Source organism: Gobius niger (assembly GCF_951799975.1).
Source record: "Gobius niger genome assembly, chromosome: 1".
Lineage (NCBI taxonomy): Eukaryota > Metazoa > Chordata > Actinopteri > Gobiiformes > Gobiidae > Gobius > Gobius niger.
Genome location: NC_136852.1, coordinates 42,609,866 through 42,634,210, shown reverse-complemented (window position 1 = coordinate 42,634,210; position 24,345 = coordinate 42,609,866). Strand labels below are relative to the sequence as shown.

The following is a 24,345-nucleotide window of genomic DNA, read 5'->3' as shown; positions in this document are numbered from 1 at the left end:
CAGACCATTTTCTCCCAAATATTGTCCACAAATCTGTCTAAACTTGTGCTATGTCTGGTTTACATTGTGCAGTTTTTTTTTTACTTAGAAGATTTTTGGATGTCACATTGCATGACGTGGGGATTGTAAAATTATGAGGTTGCTCTTGTCCCCACTGTGGGATGGTTCAAAGAGACAATAGTAGCAACGACCAAAGGTTATTGTAGCAGTTTCGACGGTCAGAAGGTGCGTGTTTGGCTGAGACAAGTGCCGCATGCTAGCGGGGTTTATTTTTGCGGGAAAAGTGCAGGGAAAGTGTAAAATGCGGAGTCGGACCCGCTCATGCCTCTGTTGCTTTGACTCTGGCAGCGTGCAGTGATGTGTTGAGAAGATGCTTGACAGAGATCCTCTCTGCAGCGAGAGGAGGCTCACTCTAAGACTAGACTCCCACGTCACATGCCTCCTGTGCGCCGCGTTTTGAAGCTTTTCGCGCATTGGTAAGCTTTTGACGCGCCTCTAGAGTTGGGAAATGTTGAACTTTTTGGAGAAATTTGTGAGCGTCGACCGATCAGGAGCTTTCTCCAACAGTGACGTACGGTGTAGCTGAGCCACCGGGCCAGATGTAAACAAGTCACGGAGGATTAGCTTCATTGTGAACCGGAGCTACAGCAGCTCTCGGACAAGCGTCAAACTACGGGCTTTAGGGGCATTTTTGATGCCCGAAAAGCGTTTGGTCTGTATGCAGCTGTAGGCTTGTTAACAGTAAAGGCACACTCTGAACTGTTTGGTTTGTTTTATCAGAAAACCTGTCAGTGTCTGGAGTGACACCTTTTGCCTCACGCAGTGCAGCACATCTCCATAAATTAGTTGATTGTGGGATGTTGTTCCACTCCTCTTCAACGTCTGTGCGAAGTTGCTGGATGTTGGCGCGAACTGGAACACGCTGTCGTATACGCCGATCCAGGGCATCCCAAACACGCTCAATGGGTGATTCATTCAAAATGCCATCAATGTTCGATGTCCGTATCAACTACCTGGCCCACTCTATGAAGCAGATGTGCTGCACTGCATGAGGCAAATGGTCAGATTTGTGAACAACTTTTGGGGATGTTTATGGAAAAAGTTGTATATCTATGACTGGGGCCTGATCAATTTTTTTTATTTATTTTTTCAGATTTATTCAGGACATTCATGTTTAGCACATACTTAAGCAGGAGCTTGTTTGAAAAACATAAAATCAGCAGATTCTGAAACAAAAAGTCTCTTCCTCGGTTTATACAAAATGTATAAACCGTGATCCAAGGGCTACAAATTTGTGACCAATTTTTATTGCCGAGGAAGTTGTGGGTGACTGAGCTCTTTCTATTGCAAAAGACAGGAAGTCTCTATCACTTTCTGCTCTGGAGATATCGGCCTTTTAGCGACCGATATTGTAAAATACCCAAATATCGGCCCGATTTATTGGTCAGCCTCGATCTTCGAGTTCACCCCACGAAAAATGAGAGCAAAAACCAAAGTGCCTGTGCCTTTGTTCCATGAGGCATTTGTGACAGGCCTAAATGTCACTTCAATGCAACATGTTTAAGTCGACATTTTCCCGTCGCAAAGAGCCATTCTCTGCAAAGTGCTTGCCTAAATATTTGCATAAATGCAGCATGCTTACGTCCGTGTGCTCGCCTTGTTAACACGGCGCTGTCTGCCGAGCGAGCGCTCCTAAAGTGTTGCCTCATCGACGTTTTGTGCTTGTCCTTATCGCTGTATCAGATGTTGTCCACGGCTCAGCAGATGCTTCAGGACAGCCGCTCGAAAATCGAACTCATCCGGCTCCAGATCATCAAAGTGGCACAGTCCGGAGTGACCAGCGCCGGCGAGGAGGGCGGCCATGACGAGAACCGGGCGGAGACAGACGCCGCCGATAAGGGAGGTAAGGAAATAACAATCTTGGCAACTGTTCACTTTCCACATTACGGGAAAAGTCATTAAAGCAGTACTAAGTAACTCTTCCCCCTAGAGGCCATAAGCGCAACTGCAGGTGTTGTAGCAAGTTACAATTTTTTAACGTAATAATTGTCTTGGAGAGTGAATACTACGCTGACAGGAAAGGCGAAGGGAGAGAGGGATATTATACATCCAATTATACAATGGAAAAAAAAAAAATCACTCAAACTTGGCTGTAAATACTGTTTAAAGTGACGTTAGCCCGCAGTTAGCTTTGCCCATTAGCATGTTAGCTTCTTCTTCTTGATTCCATTAGTGTGTATTGCTTTCTCCGGTCCGGTGGCAGTCAAGTTGCAAACATGGTTTTCTGTCCAGAGACACCAGGGGGAGATGAAAGACCCTCCAATCATCCCATAAACACTTGTATTACCCCCACAGGGACTACGGAAATTATTTATTAAGCTAAACAAGTTACTTAGTACTGCTTTAATTCAGTTATGCCGAAAACATAAACATGGACTCAAACTGGCATTAAATGTAACATTTCTGAGAAAATAAATAACATCGTTGCTCGACTGTTTTCTGCCCAAGTTCTTTGACAATAATTAGGGTCTAAAAACATTCAACTTCAGTTTGTACACGATTTTGTTTTGCTCAAACTTGACTCTTTCCTGTTTGTAAAAATGTTTATATTATATTAAAAAGTGGGTATTACGTCTTTAGATATTTGGTAATAATCTCAAACACATCTTTATCACTGTCTTAAAAAACGGTTGTAGTGAAGCTATGGCGAGTGTTTTGCCTTGCGATGAACGGATTGAAGAAAGTCTCGTCCTCTCTCAATGTGTGAGTTTTTATCCAGTCGGTGTTCAGATTGGGCCGTGACGTGACCTCTCGATATCGTGAACACTTAACACGGCCTCTCGATATCGTGCGACGCGACGTGAGCTGAAGTGTTAAACATATATATGTGCCTTCGACAAAAAAAAACACCGTTTGGTCGCCGTGTAAACTGCGCCTCAGCTTAGCGAGAGATCAAGATGTGAGGAAAACATTGTCTCGACTTATATACGGCTTTTCTACCTTCATCAGGCCCAAAGCGCTGACTCACATTCATACACCGGTGTACGCAGACACCGGAGGCAGGGTGGGCGAAGTGTGTTGCCCCAGGACACAATGGCAGTGTACCCCTTCAGGAGCTGGGACGACCCGCTCTACCAACCACTTGAGGAGGAGTTTTTTGAGAGCTGCTGCGCTGCTAAGAACAACCACTGGGGAAGATTCAAAGATGACTTAAAGATGCGCCAGCAGCTCGAAACACAGCTCCAGGTCTGTTTTGGATGAGAGAACGACATTGTAACATGATAAAAAAAGCTCCATAAAGTTTATTTTGCATAATACTTTCTACAAGCATGCGTATTCAGACGAACCCCGAGCAGCTCATGCAAAGAACGGCTCGGCTCTCCCTGTGAGCAAACAGATGCACTCCTCGTTTGTTCCTATGCAAAATACCGAAGTACTATTGACATGTGTGTTCTTCTCTGAGCAGAAGCTAGTCGTCTACAACAGCAGCCAGACATCAGCTGTGTGCACTGTTTGTAACCAGCTTAAGTTACGGCTACTCCTACCACACGACACTTTACGCTTGTATGGCATTTTACAAGCTTCTCAACATTATGACATCGGGACAAAAGGACATGTGTCTGTTTGTGCCAGCCCAACCTTTAACGATCAAGCAAACCACCTGGAGGACTGAGAATTTACACTTTTTCCATGCGGACTCCAGATTTCTGAAGCTACACTTCCATTTTGGCCATTTGATGCTGCATTAATCCCATCAAAAGGTAAATTGTGGCCTTGCTTAGCCTGCAAATCCTCAGCTTTTTTCTTTCAGCCCACCTTTAGCGTTTCCTCTCTTGAATAGAACTGCCCTCCACCGCCCGAGAGCTTATTATAGAGATTAATTACCCCTCGCAGAAGTGTGAATACCTCTATTACTGTTAGCACTGAGCGTTTATAATTTTCACCTGATAAAAAGTATGATCCATGGCTCCTTTAAGGAGAAATCTCTCGGTAAAGGTGTAAATTTGAAGGGGAAAAAAAGCCTGCGATGACTCGAAATAGCTCAGTTGTTAAAAATAACCCAGGCTTAAAATAGATTTACTGAAGCGGGAGGATATTGATACGGCGTCAAATGAGATGTCAAGGAAATGGAAGACGATAATGGATTTTTCTGATAACAAATCGGATCTTAAAGTTGTTTGAAGCTGCTGGACCAGCATTAGTCTGTAGCACCTTCATGTTTGGTTTAGTTTTGGTTTTTAGACATGATTAATACACTGAAAGGCCTACATGTGGAAACACTGATTTTTCAGGCAATGGTCAATGATGAGATTTTTAGCCAGTTTTCTCCCTCAACATCTTTAAGCAGCAGCTTCGCTCTCCCTTGGCGCAGTGGCATTTTGGCCTGTTTTTTCTGGTAACTGTAGTGTCCGTGTTCCACATCATGTTTGGCTGCAGAGTGCTTACTGGCCATGAGGAAACCTTTTAGAAATCTTTTTAAAGCAAACCGCTAGCTGATGTCCTAAAGGTCTCTGAGCGGCATTTAAGACCAATAAATCCACAGATGTCTTCTTCTGAAACACTGAAGAGGCACCGAGAGCCCATTGGAGGCGTCACGAGTGGCAATACAGGAAACAAAAATGGGACAAACGAGGAGGTATTCGGGCAGGACTCACAGCTAAGGCCACACAAATCTTCTATCCCAACTATTGTTCTGGCTGATGAAGACGGATTACCCTCAGGTGAAGCTTGACTCACGCGCAGCAAGTCCACAACTATGGTCTGGAGAGCTACTGGTTGGAGATCACCGAGGGGTCAACTACAAAGCAGGATTAGAGGGCTCGCGGGGAACATTTAGCGGTAACCCTGGTTTTGCCGTACTACAAAGCTTTCTATCAGGGCAGATCTCCATGGAAACATGCCCTTAGATCATAGCCTGCTCTGGACCAGGTTTATTTCCATCTTAGATAAGAGGACGGCTCTTTGACCAGTCAGAGGAGGGAATCCTTCGTTTTGCTCTCTCGCAAATTCTGCCGTGAACGGAGGAAGTGAGGAGGAGGCAGCACCTTGAGCATCAAGAGAAGTGCTTTATTTGAGCGCGCGTGGATTTTATAAAGTAGCGACGGATGGATGGATGGATGGATGGAGGTTCAAGGTTCAACTTAATGTCCCGAAGGAAATTATTATGCAGCAGGAGTCCACACATAATAAAGCAAAAACAAACAAAAAAACACAGTGAGACAACAATTGTGTTTGGGACAAAGATCATACAGTCACAGCATCCTCAGTCCGGCTCTGAAGCTGAGAGACAATCAGCAGAAGATCAAATAAAGCCTAATTTGCAGCAGCTTCACTGAGCAACATATGATCATTTATCTTCGCAACAGGCTCTGGAATAAAAGAGGCCCTGGCCCGACGAGTTCGAGTACAGGGCATTCTTAGCCTGCGTCCGGAGGGGAGTAGGTTAAACTCCTTAAAAAGCGGATGGTCCGGACACTCCATTATCTGCTGGGCTTTACAGCAGATAATGGAGTGTCCGGACCATCCGCCTTCAGATGAACTGCGTCTCCTCCGTGATTGGCTGTTCCTGAGAGAAATCAGGATTAACTAAACCGATTGACAACGTAGTACCACTGATCCAAAAGCTCTATGACTGGGTTTGTCAACCTGGGTTCCAGGAATAAATCCAGGTTAAATTCAACCATAGCCCATTGGTCTATTGGATACAGAATGCGATTACACTTATTATAAAATAGTCCCATTATTCAGCCTTTTTCCTGGAGAAGGTTCTGAACGCAACCGATGGAAGGGCATGTGACCAGTGGAGCTCCAGTTCTCCACAGGAAATGACATCACCTCTGCAGGACAACGCTAGTTTAAACTAATACAAACTAACCCTAATCCTAACCTTAAAGAGGGGGTGTTATGTTTTTTTTCAATCACATGGCACCAGTCTATATGACACTACAATGATGACCAAACCTTCTGTTGGTCTGTAAATGCAGTAAATTAGAATAACTGCCTTGTATAAAATGTCTCTCTCAAAATGGCTGTGGTGAATGTCTTGAAATAGGCCTCTGTCTCTTTAAGAACCTCTGACCCTTTCAGACACGCCCCCTCCACACGCTGTCTGTGGCATCAGTGGGGAGGGGGTTCTGCTGAGGAGCAGTGGTTGGTTACTCGGCTGGTGACGAAAGGTCGAAAGCGTGTCCAGGAGGTGGGGGCGTTCCTAGGAGGACTCAGGCAAACCTATCCCTAAAATGGCCGCCATCAGAGTTTTTACAGAAAAAATACGTGAACGTGACAAGGCAACACTTCAGGCATGTTTTTAATGAGGGAATGACATAATAACATGATGTAAAGCTTGAAAAAGTCGATTTTGCATAACACCCCCCCTTTAAGGATTGTGGAGCTTACCAAAGGTGTTACATTGAGATTACTGTAATATGAATAAATGTGCCGTCATTTCGTTTAGACCCTCTCCTGGAGCGCAAGAAGGGAGGTGCTATACCAGTAGTTCAGAACAACATTCACGTTTCTGAAGCAGGGAGAGGCCAGCGCTTTGATGTTGGCGCTGCACCGAGATCATCGCCAAATGCTCTTTCTCTCAGGACAGTGTAACTCACAGTGGCTCAATAAGCAGTACGGTGTTTATCAGCCACGAGGAGGAGAAGAAGAGAGACTGCAAAGAAGAGGAACATACTGCTGCTCGTGCGCCGTGTGCGTAAACCGCTGTGTGCACTTAAATTAATTATTTATGTCGGGTTTGTTGCAGACTCGGGCCGACCATTCAAGTTAATTGGTCGGGCTTGGGTCGGTTTGGGCTGGATTCTTTTGGGCCCGATCGAAGCTGTAGTTGCTCAAGTAAAGCACAGATCCTCAAAATAACGGATTTGATTTCTAATAGTGGAGCAAAGTTTGTTTTTCGTTCTCCTTCAGCTTATCGTAAACTCTGACATTTGTGGGGAAAAACGTTGTGCATTTACTGTAGTTCTAAAACATTTGTTTCAATTTCAAGAACTCACGGGCGAGTTTTCTTGGGTTTCTGTGAAAGTGACCCTGAGAATTAGGCCCTACAATTTGTGAAATGTCCCTTTAACCCCTTAACTCCCACCTGAACCGAGCACATTTTCTCCAGTTTGGCTTTACCCCAGTCCAAAAGCGTCTGGAAAAAAGGTGGGAAAATAGCAACAAAACTGAGATTAAAACAATGATGAAGATGTGACAAAAAATGAGAAGACTTTGACAAAAAAGTGACGAAAAAATGACAAAAAAAAGACGAAAAATTTGCAAAAAATTTACAAAGAAAAGACCAAAAAATGACAAAAAAAATTGACAAAAATGTGACAAAAAGTGTAAAAAAAAATGACAAAAAAATGACAAAAAAAATTGATTTTAAAAAAATGACCAAAAAGTTACAAAATGAGTTGGAAAAAAGATGGAAATAGATCTGATGACGGGAGGAAAAAGATCCATTTAGATGAGCTTTGTAGATCTTAGCTTTCAAATGAGGTGTTACACCGGCCTACAGGATTTGGGTAAAGCTGAACTGGAGAAAATGCTCTCGGCTCAGGCGGGAGTTAAGAGGTTAATTGAATTGGGATGCTACAAATACGTTCGAAAAGACAGGAATTGAGACACAACAAAAAAATTGAACTTAGTGGCTTTCTCATTTATTGTTTGTTGTGAAAAAGGTATATATGGCCTTTAAGTAGATTGACTTCATTAATGAACACTTCTGACTAACTCAGAAGACAGATAGAGCTTTATTGATCTCACAATGGAGAAATTCACTTGTTCCGTCGGCTCTCAGGAAACGCCCAGGGGCAGCACAAAGTCAGGAAAATGTGCAATCAAAGAAGAACAGTGTAAAGAGCAAACACGTGACCAGTAAATGGGGGTATCTTATGTACAATGAATGACAAAGCATGTTCAGAAACCTCTCCGCCGAAGCAAAAGCGAAAACCGTGCAGGATCAATCCTCATTTTGGCGAAACCGCATTTTGTGCCAGAGCGCGTGTTATTGGCGTAATCCAGGATTTAAACCAGATTTTGCAGCTTGTACCACGGACACGAGAGGCCAAAGCAAATACTACTCCTACTGCCGTACTGACGGACTACTACTACTACTACTGCTACTTCTACAATTTCACAAATACTGTTACGATATAGAGCTGGGCGATATATCGTCTACCCTTTTGCAGGGGCGGACTGGCCATATGTCCATTCTGGAAGAGCACAGAAGGGCCACACCAGTCTCCTTAACCTCTTACCCTCCGCCTTAACCAAGCTTTACCCAAATCTAAAAGCTTAAATGAAAAGCATGAAAATAGTGGAGGCAAACGGAACGAAAATGTGCTGGAAAAGCAACAAAAAGTGGCAAAAGCGTGACAAAAAAGAACGAAAAAGTGACCCAAAAAAACACGTCACACACAACAACAAAGCAATGAAAAAAGCCACGAAAAGTGACTTAAAAACGTGACAAAAAAACACATCAAGCCACAAAAAAAGTACTGAAAAAGCAACAAAAATGTGACAAAAACGCGGCAACAACATGAGAAAAAAGTTACAATCACTTTTGTAGGCTTTAGCATTCAAATGAGGCGTTACACTGTTGCCCTCGAGTCGAGAAGCTTTTAGATTTGGGTAAAGCCGAACTGAAGTTAATGCACTCGGTTCAGGCGGGGGGTAAGAGGTTAAAATATGTCTTTGTGGAAGTGTCACATCTACGCTAGTTTGGGACAGATTGTTCAGAGTCCAGGGCTGTTTTTCAGTCCCAGTCCGCCCCTGCCCTTTTGTAGCCTGTTCAGTTTGTCAGCACCTTTTTTTGATTTCTGATGGTTTACAGAAATATCGCTTCATCATCGTTATTGAGAAAGTTCCAACAAAAATTGAGATACTCATTTGTGTCATTATCGCCCAGCCCTATTAGGAAGCGATGAAAGAACCTGACGTCTTTCACCTGAGCCCAAGGATAACTGCCTGTGTAAACGTAAATCGATTTAAGGGCGAGCTCAAATGTTAATTGTTACTTAACCTTTGGGGAAACCTTTCTTCATTTTCAGAGCCATCTCCAGCGTCTCGCCGTCAAATAAATATCACACGTTGACATTTATTCCGCCATTAGCGAAGTCGTTCATCTCGGCGATCAAACGCGGCTCCTCGCGGTCCAGACGCCGCCGACGCACTACGGCTACAACTGCTGTCACAGCGCACCATTCACCCCAGCAGGATGGTGTTCCCACTTCACTTAGAATGGCAGTGAGTGGGTTCTGAAGAACTTAACCTCTTACCACCCGCCTAAACCGAATGCATGCTGTCCTCTTTCGCTATAGGCCTGTGTTACACCTCATTTGAAAGCTAAGACCCACAAAACTGATCTTTTTCCTTGCGTTGTTGCTGTGTTGTGTCACCTTTTTATGTTTTTCTTTTTTTTCACATTTTAGTTGAGTTTTTGTCACATTTTTGTGGAATGTTTGTCACTTGTTGGTTGAGTTTTTGTCACTTTTTGGTTAAATTTTTGTCACTTTTTTGTTGAATTTTTGTCACATTTTTGTTGAATTTTTGTCACTTTTTGGTTGAGTTTTTGTCACTTTTTTGTTGAATTTTTGTCACATTTCTGTGGAATTTTTGTCACATTTTTGTGGAATTTTTGTCACATTTTTGTGGAATGTTTGTCACTTTTTTGTTGAGTTTTTGTCACTTTTTGGTTACATTTTTGTCACTTTTTTGTTAAATTTTTGTCACTTTTTTGTAGAATTTTTGTCACTTTTTGGTTTAGTTTTTGAATTTTTGTCACATTTCTGTGGAATTTTTGTGGAATTTTTGTGGAATTTTTGTGGAATGTTTGTACCTTTTTTGTTGAGTTTTTGTCACTTTTTGGTTACATTTTTGTCACTTTTTTGTAGAATGTTTGTCACTTTTTGGTTGAAAATGTGTCACTTTTTTGTTGAATTTTTGTCACATTTTTGTTGAGTTTTTGTCACTTTTCTGTTGAATTTTTGTCACATTTTTGTTGAATTTTTGTCACTTTTTGGTTGAGTTTTTGTCACTTTTTTGTTGAATTTTTGTCACATTTTTGTTGAATTTTTGTCACATTTTTGTCGAATTTTTGTCACTTTTTGGTTGAGTTTTTGTCACATTTTTGTGGAATTTTTGTCACATTTTTGTGGAATGTTTGTCACTTTTTTGTTGAGTTTTTGTCACTTTTTGGTTACATTTTTGTCACTTTTTTGTTAAATTTTTGTCACTTTTTTGTAGAATTTTTGTCACTTTTTGGTTTAGTTTTTGTCACATTTCTGTGGAATTTTTGTGGAATTTTTGTGGAATTTTTGTGGAATTTTTGTGGAATGTTTGTACCTTTTTTGTTGAGTTTTTGTCACTTTTTGGTTACATTTTTGTCACTTTTTTGTTAAATTTTTGTCACATTTTTGTAGAATGTTTGTCACTTTTTGGTTGAATATTTGTCACTTTTTTGTTGAATTTTTGTCACATTTCTGTGGAATTTTTGTCACTTGTTGGTTGAGTTTTTGTCACTTTTTGGTTAAATTTTTGTCACTTTTTTGTTGAATTTTTGTCACATTTTTGTTGAATTTTTGTCACTTTTTGGTTGAGTTTTTGTCACTTTTTTGTTGAATTTTTGTCACATTTCTGTGGAATTTTTGTCACATTTTTGTGGAATTTTTGTCACATTTTTGTGGAATGTTTGTCACTTTTTTGTTGAGTTTTTGTCACTTTTTGGTTACATTTTTGTCACTTTTTTGTTAAATTTTTGTCACTTTTTTGTAGAATTTTTGTCACTTTTTGGTTTAGTTTTTGAATTTTTGTCACATTTCTGTGGAATTTTTGTGGAATTTTTGTGGAATTTTTGTGGAATGTTTGTACCTTTTTTGTTGAGTTTTTGTCACTTTTTGGTTACATTTTTGTCACTTTTTTGTTAAATTTTTGTCACATTTTTGTAGAATGTTTGTCACTTTTTGGTTGAATATTTGTCACTTTTTTGTTGAATTTTTGTCACATTTTTGTTGAGTTTTTGTCACTTTTCTGTTGAATTTTTGTCACATTTTTGTTGAATTTTTGTCACTTTTTGGTTGAGTTTTTGTCACTTTTTTGTTGAATTTTTGTCACATTTTTGTTGAATTTTTGTCACATTTTTGTCGAATTTTTGTCACTTTTTGGTTGAGTTTTTGTCACATTTTTGTGGAATTTTTGTCACATTTTTGTGGAATGTTTGTCACTTTTTTGTTGAGTTTTTGTCACTTTTTGGTTACATTTTTGTCACTTTTTTGTTAAATTTTTGTCACTTTTTTGTAGAATTTTTGTCACTTTTTGGTTGAGTTTTTGTCACTTTTTTGTTGAATTTTTGTCACATTTTTGTTGAATTTTTGTCACATTTTTGTCGAATTTTTGTCACTTTTTGGTTGAGTTTTTGTCACATTTTTGTGGAATTTTTGTCACATTTTTGTGGAATGTTTGTCACTTTTTTGTTGAGTTTTTGTCACTTTTTGGTTACATTTTTGTCACTTTTTTGTTAAATTTTTGTCACTTTTTTGTAGAATTTTTGTCACTTTTTGGTTTAGTTTTTGTCACATTTCTGTGGAATTTTTGTGGAATTTTTGTGGAATTTTTGTGGAATGTTTGTACCTTTTTTGTTGAGTTTTTGTCACTTTTTGGTTACATTTTTGTCACTTTTTTGTTAAATTTTTGTCACATTTTTGTAGAATGTTTGTCACTTTTTGGTTGAATATTTGTCACTTTTTTGTTGAATTTTTGTCACATTTTTGTTGAGTTTTTGTCACTTGGTTGCGTTTTTGTCACTTTTCTGTTGAATTTTTGTCACTTTTTGGTTGCGTTTTTGTCACTTTTTGGTTGATTTTTGTCACTTTTTTGTTGAATTTTTGTCACTTTTTGGTCGAATTTTTGTCACTTTTTGGTTGAGTTTTTGTCACATTTTTGTCATATCTTTTTGTCACATTTTTGTTGCGTTTACATCCTTGTTTTCTTCTCATTTTTTGTGGCTGTTTTGGTGCTTTTTTCCCCAAAAGCTTTTTGATTAGGGTAGGAGAAAATGGGATCCGTTCAGATGGGAGTTAAGAGGTTAAACGTCTTCCTTGACCAACTTCGTTCATCCTTCAGGTTTCGTTCTGTTGGTTTCCCATTCTAATAAAAAAAAACTTGCATCTTTATTCTTGTCTTTGCACTGACCCCTAGGATTATGGGTTTTCTGCATTTCTGCACTACTATTATTTGACCTATATTTAACCAGGATAGTAAAGTTAAGAATCTCACTTCCAGGCGAGTCCTGAACCCAGAAGGGAACCTGTTACCACTAAAAACATTAGTACATGTTTTTAGTGGTATAGGAAAACCGGAATACCCAAAGGAAATCTGGGGAACATACAAACTCCGCAGAGAAAGGCCCTGTCTGGCCGGGGATCAGACCTGGGACTCTCTGCAGAGTCAAATACAGACCGCCAAAGTTTATGTGGCCTTCAGATTTGCTCAAGAACATGGCCTGGAGAGCTTCATGGATGGCTTTCCATGGCCGAGCAGCTGCAGCTAAACATCACCAAGTGCAAGTCCGATGCGGTACAGCGGCGTTTTCTGAAGTGACGATCTGACGGACCAGTCTGGGTTTGGCGGCTGCCGGGAGAACGGCTCTGGGGTTGGGTTTGGTCCCTTAGTTCCAGGTAAAGGAACTCTGAATGCTCCAGAAATAAAAGACTTTGGACGATTCTATGGTCCTAGCTTTGTGGGAACAGTTCGGGGATGGCGCCTTCTTGTTCTAACATGACTGCGCTTCAATGCTCCAAGCCCGGTCCATAAAGACATGGACGAGGGTTTGGTGTGGATGAACATGATGCCGCAACAGAATCCTCTCGTCAACCCGAAAAAATCCCCCAAAACACCCTCCCAGAAGAGCTGAAGCCGTTATCGTTGCAAAGGGTGAACCAACATGATACTAAACCCTATGGGATGTCACGAAACTTTATACATGAGTCAAGATGCTGAATACTTGTGGCAATATGGTAGATTACTCTTCGCCGTGTTACTTCTGCTCCTGCGACTATAGAGTACAATCGGCTTTACCTTTGCTTTTATATGGAGCAAATGGTCTGATTCTGGAGATACAGTGAAGTACGTGTTTTCTCCTGTGAACCAAACGGGCGATGTCAGCGTTTCCTCTTTGTCTATTTTCGGTCGTCTTTAAAAACACACTCCTGAGACCTTTTGCTCGTGACATTTAGCAGACTGAGGCTCAGCGTGTTTTTAAATATTGATGGAGAGCTTTGAGTGAGGAGCCGTCTCTGTGTCGCGAGGGCTGATGGTTTAAGTGCCTCTGAAGGCCGAGTAAAGATGATTCACAGAGTTATTTTTAGGTTGTTGTTTTTTTTTTTCACGGTGCACGGAGGGCAGAGGTAACTCTCACATCGGCTCTCGACGTGAAACCCACGTCAGCAGCACAATTTGCAGAAGGTACAGCGTGGGCGACTAAACCGGTGCTAAACAGGAGAGATCTGAGACAAGCGCGTCAATCAGATGGACAGAGTTGGACGTTGTTTCTGTAAACGGCTTAATAAAATATAAATCACAGGATCAAAGATGGCGGCTTTGTAGTTGCTCTCAATCTATGTTTGTGTGTTCTCCATTGTGACACCAATAAAGTCCTGTCTTTTCTGATCTTATCTTATCTTTATGGGAGAATTTTGATTCACAAAGAACACACTTTCACCACAGAACAATTACTTCACAAAAATGCCCAGAGAACTCTGATGTTTGACTTTCAGAACGACATCAAATTCCTTGTGGCTTTTTCCTGCTCCCATGGTCACTTTGCTGAAACTTTGCTGTATTTCTCACTGTGTCTAAACCACAGTGTTGTCCCCTCTGTGTGGCAGGCGTCTCTGAGCGGGACGGGGGCAGCGCAGACGCCCGTTTGACCGAGCTCCGTCACTACATCCAGAGAGAGACCGACGCCCTGGCTCTGGCCAAAGACGTGGTCAAACAGCTGCAAGGCATCGCGGCGCTGGACCACAAGGCTCTGGACGAGGTGCGGAAGACGTCAGGAAACAGAGGAAACATTGCAATGTTCAATAACTGTTGTATAATGTGCAATTTTAAATATCAAGCATTGGCTTAAATGACTTGAATTGAGGAAATGTATCTTGTTTTGAGCGGTTTTCACTCATTTAGACACTTTTCCTGATCGGACCAAGTTTGCTTTGCTTGTTTGAGGACATTTCAGACAAGTTCTAAGGTAAATCTCGCTTGAAATAAGAAAGTAAAATTGCCAATGAGATAACACCAATTTTCTTACCCCATCGGCAAAGAAAATGACCTGAAACAAGGACGAAATGTATCGAAACGAGTCAGAAACATCTCAGAACAAGTGAAATAATCTAGGACTATTGGATTATTATGCTCAAATTGAGATGTTTATACTGATCTAGTTAAATACTTTTTGCAGTGTGTTAAGGCTACTAGTTTAACAAAGCTTTAAGGCGAGACACTGCAGGTGAATAGGGGAAAAATGTATATTTACAGATATCAATTTGAAACTTTTGCTGTCGATCACTGGCATAAATGTGAGAAAAAAATACAATGCAAGTTTTCTGTCATTTTATCTTTTCATATAAGAACAAGGTGTTTTATGCCTAAAAATGCCCCAAATGTCCCATCTTTTTGGCGACGAAATCTGAATAATGGATAGAGCGACATTCAAATGTATGGTTTCATTTTATTGATGAATGAGTTGCCAAGACGTTTTCAGAGGGGATTTTGGATTTCTTGTTTAGTTTTAAAATAAGCTGTTTTTTAGTGGAAAAATTTGCAAACATTTAATTTTCACCTTATTTTTTGACATTCAAAACTCAATAAATGGGGCTAGGAATTAGATAATAAAAAATCCCTCTGAAAAAATCTTCCAAATAATGTTATGTTATGTAATTAATTTGTAAAATTTGAAGTCTTTAGGTCCGACTGACGTGGACATAGTGTCGCCACAATGACAGAAAAATGTGTTTTGAGAAAAAGGCCCTTGAAATTGCATTCTCCCATATAAGTCTATGGGGGAACATTGAATCAGCACAATATTTAAACATGTTATTGTGAAGATTAGGCATATTTTCTGTTTCCGGGTGAAAGTTTATATGTTCAGAGACCAATTTGGCCCAAAACCTGAAAACTGAAAAAAATTAGTTTTGCCTGTAGTGTCTCCCCTTAAAAAAAAATCTGGCAAAACCAGACTTGAAATACTAAATGATGTACAAAACAAGACTAAAATGGACATTTTTAAGTTACTATGTGTAATAGCCATGAATATTGCCTCAACTAATAACAAAAACACTTATTTCTAATGAAAGATCTCCAACATGAGAAAGACGCAAAAACAGCCCCAAATCCAAACATAAAGTTGTTGAGACGATGGAGAGCTCAGCCAACTCTCAACTGCAAACCAATTCTACCTCTAAATAAAGTTACCTTGGTCTAACACATCGTTTTGCATTTTCTCGCCAGGCCGAGTCGCGGCTGCACGAGTCGTCTCAGAAACTGGATTTGCTGCGTTTATCCTTGGAGAAATATGTGAAAGAAAATGAGGAGACTCCGGAGGAAAGTCAAAACCAGAACAAGCCTGAAGCTCCGCTCTCCACCTCCTCCTCCGCCCACTGCATCAGACCCGCCTCGCTCACAGGTGACGCCTAAAAAGTGCTTTAAGGCGAGACGCTGCAGGTGAAAATCCGAGTAAAACAATCTCACACTTTGCAATTATTAGTAAATAACTCCAACCTGGTGGTGCCTTATCCACTGGGCTTGCCTGGGCTGGAGCCGGCAGGCCTGTATTTCATGGGCCTATGGGCAGGTTACCGTAAATGCTCTAATATAGGCCCGGGCCTTTATTTACTCAAGGGCATCTAGGACCAGGCCTTTATTGGAACCAGGCCACAATCAGAGACAGGCCTTTATTTCTATTTGAGCAAAACGGACGACCAGGAAAACGAAGAAAAACGAGATTTGTGTCCATTTGCACCTAAAATATTAGGTTCATTTATTAATTAACATTTCAAACCCTCTCCCAGCGGCTGGAACATTGACGCCTTTTATTTTGTCGGGACAACAGGAAGTGTTTCGTTGCTGTTAGCGGAGCTTTGACAACAATGTCACTGCAGGTTTCTGTTTCGTTTTTACCGCGGACCGGATTATTTGTTGTTATTTTACGTAAAAGGCGAGTTTAGACGAAGCGTTTGTGTTTGTGATCGATCATGAGACTGACCCGAGAGAAGACGAGACGCTCGCGCTGATCGGAGGAGTTATTTTGAGGCGTGGGACTGACCTGCACACGGAGCAGCTGGACGTGCTTTGAAGACGCGATGGTGACTTTATTAAAACCCTGGAGGGTCACACAACATTTGTTGCCCTGTTTCCAAACATAGTCACAGGTTTGAAAAGTGGCTAAATCTGTGTCAAAGTTACGCTCGGATCAGCTCCTCAGCAGCGCCCCCCCCCCCCCCCCCCGGCCCGGGTTCCCGTTTGTTACTTCCTGCACGTGAGTTTTCTTTTACACGAGTATGAGACAAATTCCTAACATGGGGAATATTTCTACCGCTATAGTTTCTAATAAAAGCCCCGGCCTGTTTTAGAGACCGGCTTTAATTTGCCTCCGCCAGCCGCGAACCCGGCCACTGTTAGAGACCCGGCCGCTAATGGAATACAGGCCAGTATTAGAGAATTTACGTAAGTCGGCCCTGTGTGGCGCCCCCTGGTCTTCCGCACGCTTATTCATTCCCAAATACTGACATGTTTGGTATCCACGTGTAGCATGACAGGCTGGGAGATGAGGCTGTAATACAAATATGGTCATTTTCTTTGCAGCCGCTAAAGACGGGAGAGATTTACACAGGGAGCATGTGCAGACAAAGTTATTAAACTTTAGGACTTGTTTTGCTCTTGTTGCAAGAGGTTTTTGTTCCACTTTTGCAGCAACATCTTCACTTTTGCCGCTCCTACAGACTCCAAACTTTACAGGCTTGGACTCAATGACATTTCGAAAGGTTTTTCAGAGGAATAATGGAATCACAAAGAAGAAGCTAACAGGCTAACGGGCAAAGCTAACTGCGGACTAGCATCACTTAAACCGTATTTACAGCCAAGTGTGAGTAAAAAAAAAAATCTCCATTGTGTAATTGGATGTACGATTTCCCTCTCTTGCTTCATCTTTTCTGTCAGCGTAATATTTAATCTCAAGGACAATTAATAAGTAAAAAATCGCAACATGCTACGACTCCTGCAGTGGCGCTTATGGCCTCTGGGGGCACTTTTAGTGAGTTTGTCTATCACGTATCCAGCTTTGGCCCACCATAGACCTCGCTTGTGTCCCCCCTTGTAGTCGGATAATCTTAAATTTTACAGTCATATTTTTAACCCAGACACGAGCGGAGCATACGCAGCGGATAATCCGGGTGTAATCTGAGGTTTTGGAGAGTTCAGCCCAAACAGATCAGACAGGAACAGCCTCCGTGACGTAACAACACGGAATCATGGGCAATAATGGGGATAATGCACAATCCATGAAACAAGAAAGGTTTAGAAGCCACACTTACATCTCTATGTCTTTGTTGTCGATTATGTTTCCAGGTAAACTTGAAGTCTCGCTGCTTGGATGTGAAGATCTACTGACATCGGCCTTAAATGCGAATCAAGAAACAAGTCCCAATAGCGGATCAACGGAAGCTCTGTCTGGTCAGTGGCTGCGTCTGAAACCATCAAATTGTAGCCTCTGAGCACTAACACTAGCAACTAACTCCTTAACCTTTCATGGGGTCGACTGTTAGATCTGTGCAGTTAGTGAACGAGAGCTTCAGCAGCATTTTGAACAATCCGTCCGTCCTTAAACAGGGAAAGGGAAGTGACATCACCAACAGCTGTTTTTCTTCTTCTTTAAAGTCATTGGTGGAGTGAGGCCAAACAAAAGTGCATGTCGCCCCCTAGTGTACAGTGTCCGACAACAACAAAGTGTCCAAACAAAGACATTTAAGGAGAGAAATAAATCCAAATGATCCAAACATTTCCCTTTAGTGTTATTTTATTTCAACAGCTGTTTCATAAAGCTACATAATGCAAATGATCCATGTGGCTTAAGTTTCTACTAAATGAAAACAAAAGCATTTAATCCGTTTCCTGAGTTTCCTCTTTAACACTGACATGTGACTGAGCTGTGGGGACGACAACATGGATTTTGTGACTTTTATAAAGTTTGGCTTGTGCAGAATCTTATTTTTTTTAATTATTATTATTTTTATTATTAAACGTGCACCTGTCAATCAACAGTGGTTGCGCATGAATCACTCGAGGGTGGGGGCGAGGGGGGTGGGGGGTTTGGTGCAGTGGCTTGTGGGATGGCACATAGCTCCTAATCACCGGTTAGTTAGCACCAGAGGTCCCTATGCTAAAGTGGCTATTAGAGTTAGCATCGAGGCTCCTTTTCCTAACTACTTCCTAACTGACTATTAGGACAATTCGGAAGCATCTTGTCATGGCGGACGCTGACGCACATCCGGTTTGGCGTAAGAGCTCTTACCAATCTGCTCGTTTCGGACGCAGTCAGTGTCTCCTGCAGCTCCATGAGCAAATCACACAGACTGCTCTCGTGGTGCTGCCTTCATGTGCTCTCCTTGCCTTTCCAGGTGCAAAGTCAAAATTACGACTTTGCATTGTGCTTTTGCGTTGTAGCAAAGCGAAATCTTAAATACAACAAACAACAATACACTATAGGCATATGAATTCATATTCAAATTCAAATTTGTGAATGACCATGTGAATGATTTGAAATTATATTTCTCTCATCCTTGATTGTGGAGCGGCCGGTGGGGAAAGAGGGGTGGGAGGGAGAGCAGGGAGTTCAGTTTACCGATGGTCTTGTGTATGAAACTGTTCTTCAGTCGACTGGAACTGACCCGTAGACTTCCGCAGTCTCCTCCCTGAATGTGTGATGGGTGCGTAGGGTCTCTGGTGATTTTGACGGCTTTTGCGGGTGAGACGGGATCTTCTCCACTGCTCTCACGATGGAGGCACAATCGGGAAACATTTTTCATTCAGCTTTGTGCTCTGGAACAGCGCATGGGAAAAACTCAAGACATTGCTAGTCGGACCATTCGAGTCTGGCTCTGTTTCAACATGTGTAAGGATGAATAACATCTGTTGTGCGTCATGCTGACATGCAAGCCAAAACATACAGTTCCTTCTACTGCTTGTGTTTAGGAGCGCTCACATCTCTATCAGCAGGATTCACTGATATTCTTACTCTTGTCCTTCTTTTCCTGATTGATGCTGTCCCAGAGGTGAGTGCGGTGCTGCGGCTCGACGGCAGAGCAGTGGGCCGGACGCCGTGGGCCACAGTCGGGAAACTGACCTGGGACCAGAGCTTCTGTCTCCAGCTGCAGCGGGTAAGAAAGATCTAAAACGACCTCTAAGAAACAGCGCCACCATCATTTCCTAAAGTTTCCCTCTGCTCCGTGAACGCTTTAGTCGCGGGAGCTGGAGGTGGCGCTGTTCTGTCGGGACGCGCAGTCGATGTGCGCCGTGAAGTTCGTTCGTTTGGAGGAAATGATGGAGAAACAACCGCAGACTTTAGCTCTGGAGCCGCAGGGACGACTGCACATCCAGGTGAGTAGGCGGGGCATGGCAGCGGTGTTACTCCCTGGTCTAGACTGAAGCCAGTGTACTGCACAATCCTTTTTTTTTTTTTTCTTTCATTTTTCAGCTTCATTTTGTCGACACAATCGTTGAGCGGCAGCCGAAACTGAGGAGACAGCGCTGCATCTTCACTAAAGAACGAGGTACGAACAGATTTAGGCAATTTGGCGAGTTTATACCATAGTCTGGGTGAATACTGGATTCTGATTGGCTGGTGCATTATTTTGGTATAACCGCACACGTAGTCCGGTAGTTAAATCACTGGGATATCACTCCGCTGTGGCATCGCCATAGCAACGCATGACACAGCTGAATCAGATAAACACGTAATTAGTGACTGACAGGAACGTATGAGATGGATTTTGTGTTAATTTCAACGTCAAAAAAAAAAGGTTTGATAAATGTGAAGTAGAGGAGAGTGAGCAGCTAGGTTAGCTACTGTTAATAACATACGAGCTTTACATTTCTATTGAAAACGGTTTAGGCTATTCATCATTTTCAGGCGTACATAAAATGATCCTGCATTTAAGCATATTTGTCTGGATTAGTAAAGTTAAACATAAAAGTTTCAGTTGGGGGGGCCCAGGTGTGAGCGACTCCACCGCAGCTGTTTCCATAAACAGTTGAGCTCGTTGAGCTGGTTGAGCTAGCTAGCTAGCTTCAGGTTAAACAGCGTAAAAGTGAAATAACTCCTGCCCACGAGTGCCGCACATCGGTGTTTACTTCCACGGAAAAGCGGATTAAACAACGAAGAGCCGCATTAGACGGTTATAATGCACTTCAGGAGTAACACCACTCCGCTGCGCGTCTTGGTGTTCTTGACTCCGAGTCGTGCATCATAACCGTCTAATGCACGGCTCTGAGTTGTTTAATCCTTACTTATTTATAGAGCACAGGCTGCACACAAGGGAATTCAGAGTTTACAGTTGTATAAAAGTACAAAAAAGCAAATCAAATCAATCCATGTAAATCCTCACATAGATCATGAAGAGACTTGTGCACAAGCAGAGCTGTTCAGAAGTCTATTTTGTGAGTGAGAGAAGCCAGAGAGACCTGAGCACTGGACTATTATGGTCCTGTTTCCTTGTTGTAGTCTAGTTTTCCTGTCCTAGTTCTCCTTCATTACATCTTGTTCTGGTTTTTAGTGCAGGGGCAGGTCCAGATATTTTCCCTGGAGTGGTCCTTAATGGCGCTTCAATTGAAACATTCTGATAAATGTGTATGATGTATATGCCATGGGTCTGTGCTTATTCCCAGTCCCAGCCATTTCAACACACTTGTCTCAAATGCCAGGTAAAAACTTCCTCCGCGCGGCCCAGATGAACATGAACTTCGCCACGTGGGGCCACCTCATGATGAGCATCCTGCCACGGTACAGCTCCTTCACCACGTTCAGCTCGTCTTTCAACACGACGCCGGACTTTTTCACCAACAACCCGACGACGGCGAACCACCTGAAATCCGAGGAACCTCCCGAGAACCACAACGCACTGCCAAAGTGAGTGACGCAGATGTTGCAGTCCAGAGGGGAAATCTGACAAAGAGGAGAACTTAATTTGTGGATAATTGGATCAACGTTTGTTCGCCGGACAAATATCAGTTTGTGTAAAAGCGTTTTGCTTTGTCGACAGCGAACCCCCGATCATTAACCTGAGCATCTCGGACAATCCCGCTCTTTCCAACGGCATCGACCGAGAGTCCTCCTCCGGCTCCGAGCTGCAGGAAAACATGGTTATTATCTTATTTGTAATGCATCATTTGGACTGGTTTAATGGCAGGCTGGGGCGCAACCATTTCAAAAATCTCTCTTACCTCCAGTGTTAATTTTGACAACATATTTTAGTTTAGTTTTAGTCTTAGTCTTTTGACTAAAGTGTAATTTAATTTTAGTCGAGATTTAGTTGAAAAAATCTTTTCAATTTTAGTTTTCGTCGACTAAAATTGCATGTCAATTTAGTCGACTAAATTTAAGACTAATTTAGTCGACTTTGCATTGATAATATTAATTATAATCATATTTAATGTTGTTCCTCTGCTTCATGGAGCTGCTCCACATGAACAAAGCTCAGAGCTGATCCTTTGGCAGAGAATTTACATGATCTGAGGCTCTTTCAGACGCTCAATAGAAGTTTGGATGATTTTAGTCTCTCCCTTTCATTTTTATTTAGTCTTATTTTAGTCGACTAAAATATCTGCACATTTTAGTCACAGTTTTAGTCTCATGAAAAACTTTTAATTTAGTTTTAGTCCAATTTTAGTCTGAAAAAAAATCACTTTGACTAAAATTAAGACTAAATATTTTAGTTGACGAAATTAACACTGCTGTACCTCTACATTTTTTCCTGGTTGGGAAACACTGATGTGAACTACAGATTACATGCAGATTACATAAGGTTAATAGCTTTGTTTACTCGGGCTGCAAAGTTTATCGCAACCGAAGTTTTGACTGAAAGTGATTTAAAGGGATATTTCAGGATTTTTGACATAAGGCCGCATTTCCTAGTTATCCAGAGTGTTGCTGATTTCTGGAGATTTTTTTTTATTTTATTCATTCAGTCGTTATATTTCAAGAGTTTAGTGGTGCTAGGCTAGTGCTAGGCTAGTGCATGTCTATGGTAACTAGTAGCCTGCATTAAAAACAGTCTGACCCACAGTGCACCTGAGGCAAATCACTTATAACACCACAAAACCCATATAAATGTCTGTTGACTGAATAATTTTTGAAATATAACCATTTTGCAAATAAAAGAACTTATATTTGAGCAGCATCAGCTTCCTGGTTTGAAGCTACGCAGCGGCGGAGTGATCTGCTAGTTTGTTCACCTGCGGCCGGCATTACTACACGTGGAATTCACAAAGGAGCTTTCTACAAATCAGATATGGCAACCCTTGGAGGACGACCCCATGATTTTGAAAAGGTTTTTAATGCAGGCTACGAGTTACCATAGACATGCGCTGGCCTAGCACTAGCCTAGCACCACTGAACTCTTCAAATATAAGGACTGTATGAAGAAAAAAATATACAAATCTCCATAAATCGACAACACTCTGGTAGGCCCTATGTCATAAATCCTGAAATATCCCTTTAAAGTGTAACCTCTATGCGTGATGCTGAAAGCTGCTCTTTTGAAATGGGATTTTTAATTTCTTTTTGCAGGTGTCTTTGAGCGATTCAGAGGCGAACGAGGACCAGCCAATCACCCCTTTAAAGTAATCTCATCATTATAAACACATTTAAACAACGGTCACTTGCTTCACAAATCCCTGTTGTTTGTAGGATGCAGAGGGAAGATTTCAGATACGTCTCCGTGTTGGGCAGGGGACACTTCGGAAAGGCACGTAGCTTTTGCTTCGCTTCTTAATTCTCGCCTTCTTGGTCAAAGTGTGCGATGTCATTTTGTGTGAACATTGTAGGTTTTGTTGGCCGAGTTAAAGAAAAAGGGGAAGCTTTACGCCATCAAAGCCTTGAAGAAGAAAGAGATCGTGACGCGGGATGAAGTCGACAGGTCAGTGGGAGAGACGTCAGTGATGGCTTTGTTCGGGATAATGGAGCCGCTGAGGAGGCTGACGGTGCTGCTGCTGCTGTGGTGGCGATGACGAGGGTTTTAGCTGACGGGGCCTGAGAATGGAGGGTAGAGAGCGTGCTCATGATATGAAAGACTTGAAAGACGCCACTGCAGTTATTTAGACGATCACATGCTCTGAAAAGAACAAACCTGTCTCCATATGATTCAGGGTTCAAGCATTACTACATTATTAGCCTTCTTGTTAAGTGCACATTTCTAGTACTTATAGGACGTTTATTCCATGTTTTTTTCCGTTTTTGCTCCAGTCTGATGAGCGAGAAGCGGATCTTCGAGATGATCAACGCGTCTCGTCACCCGTTCCTGGTGAATCTCTTCGGATGTTTCCAAACGGAGGAGCACGTCTGCTTCGTGATGGAGTATCTGCCCGGAGGAGACCTGATGATCCACATCCACAGCGACCCCTTCACGGAGGAGCAGACCAGGTACGAAGAGCGGGTTAAAGGAATAGGCTACCGTTTATACATACTGAGATATGTTCTTACCTTAGCTTTGATGAGTTCTTTAGGACCTGTCTGATCTTCACCCGTGCCTTCAGTCACGTAAACACTGCGCAGACGGCGTTAGCATTTAGCCTCTCCCTCTCTCCACTATAGCTCCAAAACTGGTCAAGATAGAAGCTACCAAGCTCTTCCACGTTTTCCCTATTTGAATATGGTTAGTAATAGGAGTAATTTGGCATCCGCACAGTAAAGTGAAGATTACTGCGCAGTAAAGTGAAGATTACTGCGCGGATTTCGAACTTCTCCTGGTATTATTACCCCTTACAATATAGTTCCCCCTTTTATCCGCTTAGAAAATCCACATTGTTTAATTTTGTGTAATTATACTTTGTAGTGGAACACTTCACGTAACCATATTTAAATAGGGAAAACGTGGAAGAGCTATGGAGCTATGGAGCTATAGGGGGAGAGGCTAAATGCTCAATACAGTCTTCAGTTTCCAAAGACTGTATTGTCTTCAGAAACTGTCCTTTCATGTAGATAAAACTGTGATGTCACTTTTCTATCGGGCGTTCATTGAAGCGACCCGAGCTTTCTGCCTGGTCGCCTGGTACGGGGGCTCTTCCGTTAGAAACAAAAACGCCTTGAAT

General features: G+C 41.9%; 1 protein-coding gene across 2 annotated transcripts in view; it reads left to right on the top strand.

Moving 5' to 3' along the window:
- The window catches only part of LOC306971170 (serine/threonine-protein kinase N2-like), a 46,313-nt gene that overhangs the window by 2,737 nt on the left and 19,231 nt on the right, over window positions 1-24,345 (top strand). For both annotated transcript variants that reach the window (XM_079567344.1, XM_079567343.1), the window contains exons 2-14: window positions 1,744-1,903; window positions 13,878-14,029; window positions 15,496-15,670; window positions 17,611-17,715; window positions 19,312-19,418; window positions 19,501-19,638; window positions 19,736-19,811; window positions 20,962-21,166; window positions 21,300-21,399; window positions 22,826-22,878; window positions 22,946-23,003; window positions 23,083-23,174; window positions 23,501-23,677. In XM_079567344.1, coding sequence (XP_079423470.1) covers window positions 1,744-1,903; window positions 13,878-14,029; window positions 15,496-15,670; window positions 17,611-17,715; window positions 19,312-19,418; window positions 19,501-19,638; window positions 19,736-19,811; window positions 20,962-21,166; window positions 21,300-21,399; window positions 22,826-22,878; window positions 22,946-23,003; window positions 23,083-23,174; window positions 23,501-23,677 — 1,598 coding nt within the window. The remainder of the gene's footprint in view (window positions 1-1,743; window positions 1,904-13,877; window positions 14,030-15,495; window positions 15,671-17,610; window positions 17,716-19,311; window positions 19,419-19,500; window positions 19,639-19,735; window positions 19,812-20,961; window positions 21,167-21,299; window positions 21,400-22,825; window positions 22,879-22,945; window positions 23,004-23,082; window positions 23,175-23,500; window positions 23,678-24,345) is intronic.